The 12,646-nt window shown below is 40.3% G+C and overlaps 1 protein-coding gene across 13 annotated transcripts in view; it reads right to left on the bottom strand.

Annotated features, from left to right (window-relative positions):
- The window catches only part of CTPS2 (CTP synthase 2), a 71,892-nt gene that overhangs the window by 56,724 nt on the left and 2,522 nt on the right, over nucleotides 1-12,646 (bottom strand). For 7 of the 13 annotated variants that reach the window (XR_013956405.1, XM_080612831.1, XM_080612836.1 and 4 more), the window contains exons 2-6: nucleotides 12,024-12,229; nucleotides 9,164-9,334; nucleotides 8,783-8,883; nucleotides 5,379-5,495; nucleotides 3,836-3,919 (exon numbers count right to left, since the gene is read on the bottom strand). Coding sequence is in view for 12 of the 13 variants with exons in the window: in XM_080612831.1 (XP_080468957.1) it covers nucleotides 3,836-3,919; nucleotides 5,379-5,495; nucleotides 8,783-8,883; nucleotides 9,164-9,334; nucleotides 12,024-12,189 (639 nt within the window). In the remaining variant the exon portion in view is untranslated. Of the gene's footprint in view, nucleotides 1-3,835; nucleotides 3,920-5,378; nucleotides 5,496-8,782; nucleotides 8,884-9,163; nucleotides 9,335-12,023; nucleotides 12,230-12,346; nucleotides 12,504-12,646 lie in introns of those variants that run through there. The other 6 variants (XM_080612833.1, XM_080612832.1, XM_080612828.1 and 3 more) reach the window with 5 other exon arrangements.

Genomic DNA, 12,646 nt, shown 5'->3' with positions numbered 1-12,646 from the left:
AGCTTAGTTACACTAATACTGACAAAGTCTAATTAGTTTCCCCTACCCTTGCAAGAAATTCCAGAAACAAAAAAACAATGGCAAGTGTAAGGGAAAATCAGTGCACATTTTAGTAATCATAAAATAATTATGAAACAATTTGTACATTCTATTCAATTAAGCAAAACTTATACTTAAAAACTGGATACTGTTTGAAGATATAATTCTTCAAACAGTAGTAATATATAATTGATAATATGAGCATATAATTAAATCCACTTTGAAGTCTATCACGCGTCTTGCTGAGACAAATTTAAAGTTAACATAGTCACAGAGAATTGGTTACAGTGGCAGAGACAGATCTCAAAGAAACAAAGATTAGATTGGATATAAGATTTAATTTAGATTTGATATAAGGAAGAAATTCTTTACTGAGAGGGTGGTGAGGCACTGGAATGGGTTGCCCAGGGAGGTTGTGAATGCTCCATCCTTGGCGGTGTTCAAGGCCAGGTTGGATGAGGCCTTGGGTGGCATGGTTTAGTGTGGGGTGTCCCTGCCCATGGCAGGGGGGTTGGAACTAGATTATCTTAAAGTCCTTTCCAACCCTAACTATTCTATGAGTCTATAAAAGATGCGTGACAATCCAGTTGAATAGAGCAGCACTGACAAGTGTATAATCAGTCTTCAGAACACTGTTACAGTGTCCACTTTATCTGTGGATATAGCAATTTTCATTAAGTGCTTAGAACACCCCAAAGAGAACAGAAAGGCTCCTGTACATGCACAGCTACGGTTGGCCCAGCATGCCATCTCAGGGAAGCCTGGGCCCAGACAGGGAGGGAGCAGGTATTAAGAACAGGTCTAGCCAAGTTTAGATCAGGCAGCCTGGCAGCATAGCTTATGAAGGAAGCCCTCCTGCCTGCTGTTCTAAGAACTTCCCCATGTGCTGTCTCGGCCTTGGGTCCCTGCCCAAGACAGCAACAACCATTTAAAGATTTTCTTGAAGCAGTGCCCAAGCAACTTCATAGCAGCGCAAAAAGCTGTGCTCAGAGTTTAATCTCTCAGTGCTTTAGCGGTCACCAGCAGCCTCAGGCAAGAACTGAAGATGCGATAAAGTGACTAGATCAGCCTGTTTTTCTTTTATTACACACACTTAACAGGCTTTTAAAAATTAATTTGAAGAGTAGGGAGGGAGTTAGGCACTGGCAATTATCTTAAAGGCTTTAAAAATCACAGGCAACTTTCCATATGCAATTAGCACCTGAAGAGGGATTTTGAAATTCAGGGCCTGAAGCTTGGAACATAGAGCAGCATTGCACTACATAAGCTGGTTACAGTTACCACATCACAACAATCTGAAGCTACCCAAGACATCCTTTCACATATCCTACTTATAAAGCCTATATAAGCCTAGGATATATTGTATGTACACATTGTAGGACTGTATGTACACATATCCTACTTACATTGTAGTTATAAGCATGCTTTTTTGATAAACCTGAAATGCAAGAATTAAAAAATAATAATCAGAAAGCACAGCACAAAATGTAATTGTGTGACTATTCTTTTAAGAATAAGTTTTCTTCTTTGAAGATACAAATACATAGAACCAGTGACCATTCTCACTCCTCTTTCATTTCTGAGAAGATGTCATGGGTTCAGCAGTAGCAGTCATTTTTTCTCCTTCTTAGTAGTTGGCGCAGTGCTGTGGTTTTGACTTTCAGCCTGTGAACAGCACTGATAACACTGATGGTTTTAGTTGCTGGTCAGAATGTTTACTCTGACCAAGGACTTTGTGAGTTTCATGCTCTGCCAGGGAGGAGAGGAAGCCAGGAGGAAGCAGAGACAGGACACCTGGCCCAAACTAGCCAAAGAGGTATTCCATACCACAGCACGTCATGCCCATGATGTAAAACTGGGGGCAATTACCCAGAAGGGCTAGATCACTGCTCAGTCAGGCTGGGTATCAGTCGGCAGGTGGTGAGCGGTTCTATTCTCTTCCTTTGTTACTTCCCTTATCATTATTATTATTGGTGGTAGCAGTAGTGGTTTTGTGTTACACCTTAGTTACTGGACTGTTCTTATCTCAACCTGAGGGAGTTACATTCTTTGGATTCTCCTCCCCATCCCTCCGGGAGCAGGGGGAGGAAGGCAGGGAGTGAGCGAGGGCAGCATGGCTGAATTGCCAACTGGGCTTAAACCACAACAGAAGGGCTAGGAAGCTTTTTCTCCCAGTGGACTTTATGGGAATGGAAAACACTCAACAACTTCCAGAATCAAGTAAGGAAAATATTCTTTGATGTAACAAACAGCCTCACACAAAAGGGCCAAATTGTCCTTTTCAGTTTCTCAAGCAGACATAGAAATAGAGCGTGTCTTCAGCTGTACCAGCTGCAGCTCAGGAAGACAGGAGCATAAGTTTGAACTGAGGTTTTACTGGCATTTAAAGCTGTGCTGCCCTGGCTTCACTGCTATCAGCACTTGACCAAGCAGATTAACATCAGTGTCAGACACGTATCACAACAGGTAGCTGCATTCTGTTTCCTCTCTGCTCCCAAGGAGAAGTACCAGGGAGGCAAAAACTGCATCCAGTGAATAATCACATACTCTTAACTAAAGCACTGGGGACAAAGAACAGAAGGAGTTGGGCTTTTGATCATTTGCCAACTAGCATGAGGTGTAACTTGCTGGCTTTAGGTTCACTATAGTATGTGGTGCAAGAAGGGATTGAGAGCAGCCTTGCCAAGAAGCATTTGGGAGTACTGGTGGATGAGAAGCTCAACATGATACGGCCGTGTGTGCTTGCAGCCCAGAAAGCTGCAGTATGTTGGGCTGCACTAAAAGAAGTGTGAGCAGCATGTCAAGGGAGTTATTCTACCCCTCTATTCCACTCTGGTGAGACCTCACCCAGAATACTGTGTCTAGTTCTGGAGCCCTGAGCACAGGAATGAAGACATTACAGCAAGTCCAGAGGAGGCAACAAAAATCAGAGGGCTGGAGCACCTCTCCTGTGAGGAAACGCTGAGTTCTGCTTGTTAGGCTTGAAGAAGAGAAGGCTCTGTAGAGACCTTATTGTGACCTTCCAGTACTTAGAGGGTTTATGAAAAAAATTAGGATCAACTTTTTAGTAGGGCCTGTTGTGCAATGATAAGAGGTAAAGGTTTTAAACTAAAAGGGGCAGATTCAGACTAGATATAAGGAAGAATTTTTTTATAGTGGGCATGGTAAAACACTGCAACAGGTTGCCCAGAGAGGTGGTAGATGCCCCATTCCTGGCAACATTCAAATTAAGGTTGAGCGGGACTCTGAGCAACCTGATCATTGCGGTGGGTTGGACAAGATGACTTTAAAGGTCCCTCTTAACCCAAATTATTCTACAATTCTATGACAGAAATTGAGGAACCTTACTTTGGAGATTCGCTCATATGTTTACATTTCCAAAGAGGAATATTTTTTTAAAAGGCTGCACTTCAAAGGTAGGATTGCTTCTTCTTAATTACGCATAAGAAGAAATTTCTGAGAGAACAGAGACTAGAGGCATTCTAGGTCTTCCCACAAAGTGAACTGAGACTTTAGATTATTTTTAGCAGTGCAGAATGATTTCCCTGCAAAGAACTTTAGAAGAACAGAGTTAGAGTCTCAAGATATCACAAGGAGTTAGTTGAATTAAATTGACTTAAAGTGAATTCGAGTAATTTGATTTCCTGTGGCTTTAGTGAAGCAGTGAAGCATGTATTTTCTATTTCTTCTAAAGTTCTTGTCTTTCATGGGACACTAAGGCTCATGCTTTGAAGACAGGTTACACAAGGACACTTTTAGATGACCTATAAACAAAAATCTGCATTTATTGACTCACCAGATCTGGAGACAAGCCTAGACCCCTGAGTGCTCGAACACTGTTCTGTGTTGGTTTTGTCTTCTGTTCACCAGTGGCATTAGGCTGGAAAGACATATTTTGAAAGTTCAGATGGCAAAGCAGTTACAGGTGAAAAAAGAAAAGCCATTGCAAATAATACTTGAAAGAAGTAAACATATCCAAACAGAGCCACAATATGCCAGAAACAGAAATGGCACCACTGTTACGTAAGAAATTCTGTGAAAAAACCACAAGGCCCTAGCTCAGGTCACGTTTATTTTGGGTTTTTTTGTTTGGTTTTGGTTGGGGTTTTGGTTTTGGTGGTTTGTTTGTTTGTTTTTTGTTTTTGTTTTTTTTTTTTTTCCAGAGAAATAGTTTCAGTGCAAGTGACTCAGGTGGTAGAAGAGAAATACTCCAAAAGTTGCATTTTGCTAATAAACAGAGAATGCCCAACACAGCACATGGCCTTCAGTAACTGTTCTTGGAAATTATCAAAGGTAGTAAGTAATTCTATTTCCAAATACACAGAATCAATCCTACCAACAGCTGCCCAATCCTCCAATCCAAAGCTGTGGTGGCTAACAATTCTCTCTGTATCCATACTAGGCACAATCATATCATCATTACCAGTATTTGCTTACCAAAATCTCCCCAGTGAATACTTATCTCTTAATAAGAAAACATATTTGTGAAGTAAAATTTAGAATAGAATGTTTAGAATAGAAACATATTTTTAGCCCTGCACAAAAAGTTGCAGTGGCCTTGACCAGAAGACCATTGTACATCAAGGAGTTAGTGATCCACACCAGAGTTCCCCCACAGAGGCCCACTGTGTTGTGCAAACCCTTGGCTGCAGGACAAACTCAGCCAGCTCTTGTAACAGAGGAGCCAGCAGGCAGCTCCCACTCAAGATCTGCAATTCCATTACCTGCGTGGCCTTCCCTTTATCTAGGAATGCAGCAAGAAGTCCTCCAGAAAGGATGTTTGTTCTGTCAAACATCCTTTCTGTTTGACAATAAAGATGACACAGTTGTTTCCTTGTAATGAAATTATCTATTAGTCCAAATGACCAAAAGGGGAGAATCTCTTCTACGGATGTGGTCTGCCCAGCACACCGCATATCAGAGCCATTCAATGCTACACAGCCTGGGGCTCCCACCACATAAAGGGACGTAAAGTCATTTATGCTATTCTTTCCGTATAGTGTTAGCTCTAACAAATAGAATTTTAAACGATACCTTAGAGACTTTGAGTCTTTCTTACTGGGTTCATCGTATATCAGCACCCTTCTCGTGCGAAGTACAAATATATTTAGCCTTCTAGATAAATAAGTGTTGATAACAAGGGTTTTCAGTAATTCGGAATACTAAAACTGATTCTCACATCAATAAAGTAAATATCAAAGCCTTTATTTACTCCAGCATGACTGGGTTTCATATTTGCATCTCTAAAACACTCAAACATGAAAGGGTTAATGGAAAAAGTAAACAAATATGAAGCCCAATACACATTAAAATCTATTTGCTCAATTTTAATAACTTACCTGTGGTACTAGACTAACATGGATATTACAGAAGTTCTCTTTTTTCGCTTTGAACTGAAACTGTCTAAATGCTTCAATGAATGGCATTCCTTCAATATCTCCAATAGTTCCACCAAGCTGAAAAAAAAAAGCTTACATATGTCAGTGTCAGAAAGCAAAAACAAACCAACCAACCAAAAGTCTACCTCTATCAAGCTTTCTGAAATATTTACCTAAAAAAAAAAAAAAAAAAAAAAAAAAGAAAGAAAGACAATTGAAACTCGCAGGCACACTCTGCAAAGAGCCTTGATCTATTCAGCGTATTTGTTTCCTGTGGAAAACAGAATAGTTTTCAAGTTTTTTTATATTCACTTTACATCAAACACGTAAGTTTCCCCTGGGAAGATGAGTGGTGCTACTGAATAATACATGCTTTGACAATGCCTTGGAAGTGGTAAACAAGTACTCTATAGTGAAGGCTAAAAGCTTCCAAATAAGGCAGAAGCAAAGCAACATCTCCCTCTACGGGAGTCACCTGTATCGCACCCCAGGCTCCTGGCAATCTCTGCCAGTTCTACCTGTCCAGTCAGGCAGGTCAACTGTGTGGGCTGACAATGAGCAGATGCTGTGAGTATGAACCACACGATTTCTAACTAAAGTCTTGGTTTCTTGACAACTACTCAGAATATGTGCTTTTAAAGAGTTTACACACATTAAGGAGAAACCCAATGACAGCTGTTGGGTTTTACTTGGGGGTTTGTTCTTGGTTTTTTTCCCCTAACAGGCTTTGCAATGATTGTGCTTACATCTGCTGCTTTGGATGGCATGCAACTAACTGTATAGGTGAGAGACATAAAAAACCTTTATTTTCTTGTCTGTCAGATTAATGAACAGTTGTGACCAACAAAATACAGGCATTTAGCAGTACTACCATAACTTTCCAACATCGATAAATGCCATATGGAGAACATGAAGTAATACTTGACATTATACAAGACTTTCAATATTACCAAACCAACACTCAATACAAAGTCCCTGTTATAAAGACAGAAAATAGATGTCTTTCAAAGAAACAAAGAGCTGAAGTAGACTAAGCATTGCATAAAGCAGTGTTTAGCATCTGTGTCTTATGAAGTAGTCATATTTCATAATGATTGTTTTGTGCCATCAAGTGGCCTTTGACAGAATTGCACATTCGTGTTCATCCAGTAAGCAGAAAAACTTTAGACAACATTTGTACATGATACACATAACTCAGCCTAACTCCTTCACGGTTTTGCAAAGGGAAAACATTTAAATTATCCTGCAAGTCATGAAGAAAAATATTTTTATCAGGCTAGAGATATAACAAAAAAAACCAACAACAAACAAACAAACAAACAAACAAAAACCCCACCAAAAAAAAAAATCTTACATAGAGGAAACAAAAAAATAAGCTTGAAGTTAAATGACTGACAAGCCCATCATTTATTAACATTCTTGTGCAATTCCTTTATTTAGTGTTTTTGCATTTGTTTTAAATGAAATATTTGACTCTCACTGTGCACATCACAGAAAAAGATCTACAGCTATACCAATAAATATATTGAAGGCAGCTTCTTCTGTGTAAGAATACTAAGCAATTCTATGGCCTGGGTCAGAAAGTTTATCACACTTCATTATGGTGGTCACATTAAATATATAGAATCATAGAATAGTTAGGGTTGTAAAGGACCTTAAGATCATCTAATTCCAATCGCCATGCCATGGGCAGGGATACCTCACACTAAACCATGCCACACAAGGCCACACCCAACCTGGCCTTGAACACCGCCAAGGATGGAGCACTCACAACCTCCCTGGGCAACCCATTCCAGTGCCTCACCACCCTCACAGTAAAGAATTTCTTCCTTATATCCACTCTAAACTTCCCCTGTTTAAGTTTGAACCCGTTACCCCTTGTCCTGTCACTACAGTCCCTGATGAAGAGTCCCTCCCCAGCATCCCTATAGGCCCCCTTCAGATACTGGAAGGCTGCTAGGAGGTCTCCACACAGCCTTCTCTTCTCCAGGCTGAACAGCCCCAACTTTCTCAGCCTGTCTCCATACGGGAGGTGCTCCAGTCCCCTGATCAGCTCCTCGTGGCCCTCCTCTGGACTTGTTCCAACAGTTCCATGTCCTTTTTATGTTGAGGACACCAGAACTGCACACAATACTCCAAGTGAGGTCTCACAAGAGCAGAGTAGAGGGGCAGGATCACCTCCTTCGACCTGCTGGTCACACTCCTCTTGATGCAGCCCAGGATACAGTTGGCTTTCTGGGCTGCGAGGGCACACTGAAGCCGGCTCATGTTCATTTTTTCATCGACCAACACCCCCAAGTCCTTCTCTGCAGGGCTGCTCTGAACCTCTTCTCTGCCCAACCTGTAGCTGTGCCTGGGATTGCTCTGACCCAGGTGTAGGACCTTGCACTTGGCATGGTTAAATTTCATAAGGTTGGCATCAGCCCACCTCACAAGCGTGTTGACGTGCCTCTGGATGGCATTCCTTCCCTCCAGCATATCAACTGAACCACACAGCTTGGTGTCATTGGCAAACTTGCTGAGGGCGCACTCAATCCCACTGTCCATGTCACCGACAAAGATGTTGAGCGAGACCGGTTCCAACACCGATCCCTGAGGGACACCACTCGTTACTGGTCTCCAGTCGGACATCGAGCCATTGACCACAACTCTTTGGGTGCGGCCATCCAGCCAGTTCTTAATCCACCGAGTGGTCCACACAATCTTTTTCTCTATTTTCTGCTGCAGTAATACTAGCAATTGCTGACTGCCTTCCCTCCAGTTGTCTCAATTCCCTACTAAGAATGGGTAGAACTCATTGTTTCCATTGAGTAGAACATCAACAAGTTAAATGATTAATAAAGTTGCCTCCAAGGATCTTAAAAATAGCACCAGAAAAGTGGGAAGTTGACTTACACAGCGTTTAAATATATTCCTTTAAACATGACCATGAGCAACAAGATGGACATTTGAAGTCATACGGAAAGCTAGAATGTTTTAGGCTTTCTTACAGACCATAAGAGATTTCAGGTTTACACAAGTTTTCTTAATACTACTAACAGTATAAAGCTTCAGTCACATGTCTCTATCTTAGAATAGATACCTACATTACAGTAACTGGCTGCTTTAACTTTTTAAATTAAAAACCTCTTAAGCAGCTTAGTTCCAGCAGTGTTCTAGAAGGGATTTAGTCAAGTAAACAGAAGCTGTAGGGATAAAGACCACACCTGTCATTTTCAGAATAAACCAAAGAAAATATAATGTGCCTTTGCATTGCTGGTCTCCATAAAACTTCAGTCTGACCTTTCTACAGTAAGCAGCAAGGAGAAAGCAAGCTAGTTGTTTTTGTTCACTGTGAATATATATTCTAAAGATTCTATACTTGCCTCAATTACACAAATTTGTGGTTCTTTTCTGTCATCATCCACTGGAACTTTTGCCTGATTCATTACCCATTCCTGAACTGCATCAGTAATGTGTGGAACAACTACAAGAAAAAAAACAAAGCAAGCAAGCATATCTTGAGACCCACATACCAGGTTTTGCATGCAAAAGAGGGAAAATGAGCAAAAAAATCAAAAGGAAACTACTAGTTCCTTTTTCTATTTTTCTTTTCCTTGAGCCCAGAAGCCAAATATTACAGGAATATCGCCCAACCCTTGGGAAAGAGAAAGGAATAAAGTGATGCAGCAAGGAATAGCTTGTTCTAGTTAATCATTTCAGCAAAGACTGAATGGACAAGTATTCCACAGAATTAAGAATATCACCTTGAACAGTTTTCCCCAGGTAATCACCATGCCTTTCTTTATTAATGACATGCTGATATATTTTTCCAGTGGTGATATTGTTGTCTTTATAGAGATTGATGTCCAAAAATCTTTCATAATTTCCCAAATCTAAGTCAACTTCTCCACCATCATTCAATACAAAAACTTCACCTGAAAAAAGGAAAGAGAAAACCAACAGAAAAGCAGTAAAATAACAAGGAATTATTAAACACACAGCAGGAACACCACAAACTTCTCTTAAAATTCATGAAATATTTTTTAAAATGACGTATCACAACAACGTATCAATAAAGCACACACTGCAACTCAATCTGCATTGTCATTCTGTGCGACCTGGATATTAAGTCTTTACTTTTACAGTCTACCTGCCAGTCACATATAGTTTGCAAATAAGTTTAAATTATATTGCCAAAATATTTAAGTGACTTAAAACATTTAAGCAGCATTTCAACAGCATACTACAACCCCTGATTGGAAGAAAACAATCTCCAGGAATCTTAAATCAGCAACAAATAAAACACCAATTTACACATGGGAGCCAAACACTGCTTTTATAAGCATGAATTATTATGCATGTTCAAAGTGTTTCACTGTAAATTCTTGTTGGTTGGATCTACTTTAATGATTATGGCTTGGACCAGGAGTCAAGTTAGGCTAAATATAAATGCTTCTTCAAGCATGACCACTGTTTCTTATTCAATTGTTTCATCTTGTACATTTAGTTCACTATGTCCACACCAGGTGTTCCGATCCTGAAAAATCTAGCAAAAATATCCTTCGGGTTCAGATTTTTCATAGACCTCTAAAGAGCCTCTAAATTCTGAATCTAATCAACTTCTGAAGGAACTAAAGTTGCTAGATCTTGATGTAAGACTGGAAAGTGCTTCAGAAAAGAACATAAAATATTTTGCCATGATTCAAAAAACCAGTGGTTAAACAAATTATGGAACCAGTGCACAAGGAGAAAAGAGTCCTCCTGAAAGGGTAGTGTGGACTACAGAAACATATATCCTGCCAAGACGCAACACTCCAATGAACAGTTTAACAAAAGCCACGAGGATGACAAGGGGACTGGAGCACCTCCCATATTAAGACAGGCTGAGAAAGTTGAGGCTGTTCAGCCTGGAGATGGCTGCATGGAGACCTCAGCAGCCTTCCAGTATCTGAAGGGAGCCTACAAGGATGCTGAGGAGGGACTCTTCATTAGGGACTGTAGTGACAGGAGAAGGGGTAATGGATTCAAACTTAAACATGCGAAGTTTAGATTGGATATAAGGAAGAAGTTCTTTATTGTGAGGGTGGTGAGGCACTGGAATGAGTTGCCCAAGGAAGTTGTGAATGTTCCATCCCTGGCGGTGTTCAAGGCCAGGTTGGACAGAGCCTTGGGTGACATGATTTAGTGTGAGCTGTCCCTGCCCATGGCAGGGAGTTGGAACTAGATGACCTTAAGGTCCTTTCCAACCGTAACTATTCTACGATTCCGTGATTCCATGCTTACAAAAGGGTGGAAGACCAATGCCTGATCCTGGGAGGCACTGACTACATTCTCAGTTACTAAGTTATCATTTAAGCCAATAGACACAGAGTGGAACCAAGATTTCTCATAAGCAGGCCTTGGAAGAACTAAAAAATATACTACCAAAAAACCTCTTATGTTAACTAGAAATCACTAAATTAAAATCCTGTGACTCAATCACATTTCTGCCAAAATGTTAACAAAAAAGAGGCTTGCCATTTGGCATGTGTGAATTTCTACTTACTACCCAGAAAGCTGGTGTTTCTTCACAAACATGAAGAAACTCTTAAGAGAACAGAATGGGGTGGAATATCACGTGGGAATTACTTGACCTAATGTCCCCTCTCCCCTGTACCTGGGGGAGGAGTATATCCTCATAAACTCAAGACATCACAGGAGTCTTATCACCAAAGATAAAGGCAACTGCCTGAGTAGCACCAGATATGCTTCTGAAAGTGCAGGACCACTGGATTAGTTAAATTTTGCTTTTTGGGAGAGGTCTGATGTGCTGTGCTCTTCCACTTAAAAAACAAAGTGGCCTTTTTTTAGTTAAGGAGATATATATGTTTACCTCCAGTTCCCAAACTTTTGGACTAGACTAAAAGTAGGCAGGAAAAAAATCTAACAAATAAAAAGAATTAGAAATGTCTATTGGCTGAAGGTACTTTGGAACTCTGAAAAACACCATTTTTAATAAATGCCTAAGTAACAAGCCAGATAGCTAAAGGAACAGTCAACATTACAAATGTTGACAGATTGACCTGTTGCTCATCAGCAATGTAGTCAATACAATCAAGGCAGCTTAAAGAACTAACCAAACAGACTAATGGTATCATTAGCTGGGTCTATAAGCTTCACTGATGGGTTTTGACTAGATCCTTATGGACTTACATGAGAACTTAATCTAACTCTCATGAAGACATTTACACTAGAAGGCACTGACACCTGACACCCCCAGATAAGAGCATTCATAAGTAACTGCTAACTACTTCAGTTTCAAATAAGTTTCATACCACTATTCTATTTTTTTTTTATCAAGTTGAACTGAAAATAACTGAACAAGGCCTACAGCTAGGATTTTCCTAACAAAATGGCATTTTATAGAAATGAAGCATCTACTTCCAAAAGTATCTTCAACATATAATCTCTCTTTACTTAAGGCAGACAATGCCGTTGAGAACACATAGCAAGGAAGGAATTTGCATTGCAAAATAGATTATAAAATGACTAACTACTACTGTTGTTTTTTTAAAGACACCACACACACCACCCTACTACGAATACAAGTATTTATGCAAAACAGAAAAGCACTGCTCTCCATACCGTGTTCATATGGTGAAAAGGTTCCAGCATCTATGTTTATGTAAGGATCAATCTTGATTGCAGTGACACGCAGACCACATGATTTCAATATGGTGCCAATGCTGCTTGCAATGATCCCTTTGCCAATGCCTGAGATGACACCACCAGTTACCAGGATGTACTTCATGGGAAAATCAGCACAAGCACACAGATTTCAAGCTGAAAATCTAAAATGACAAAGACATACATCTGATGCATGCGAATTCATGTTAGGAAAGAACATAGCCTCAGTATGCAAAGAATCTAGGTTGAAATGACCTTTGGAAACAGACAACAAAAATTACCATTTTGGAATCTGGGAGCAGGATTCATCTCTCCCAGCTTACAGACCAGTCCATGAGCATAAATCCACTCCACAGTCAATGGAAAACCAGATACCATTTTGATACACTGCCCCATGGACGTGCCAAAGAAACACGGTTCATCTGCCATATCCCTCTCCTGTGACAGGAAAAGCCAGCTAAGTTTTAGAACCACATGTCAGGCAAGACAAATCTCACCCTGACTTTTTTTCTAAAGCAGTTGATAACTTCACGTTTTGAGAATTTAGCTCATTGCTACATCAGCCAGAACACTCACATGCT

This window comes from Psittacula echo, assembly GCF_963264785.1.
Source record: "Psittacula echo genome assembly, chromosome: 3".
NCBI lineage: Eukaryota > Metazoa > Chordata > Aves > Psittaciformes > Psittacidae > Psittacula > Psittacula echo.
The sequence above is the reverse complement of the archived record's forward strand: the minus strand, read 5'-3'. Positions and strand labels throughout refer to the sequence as shown.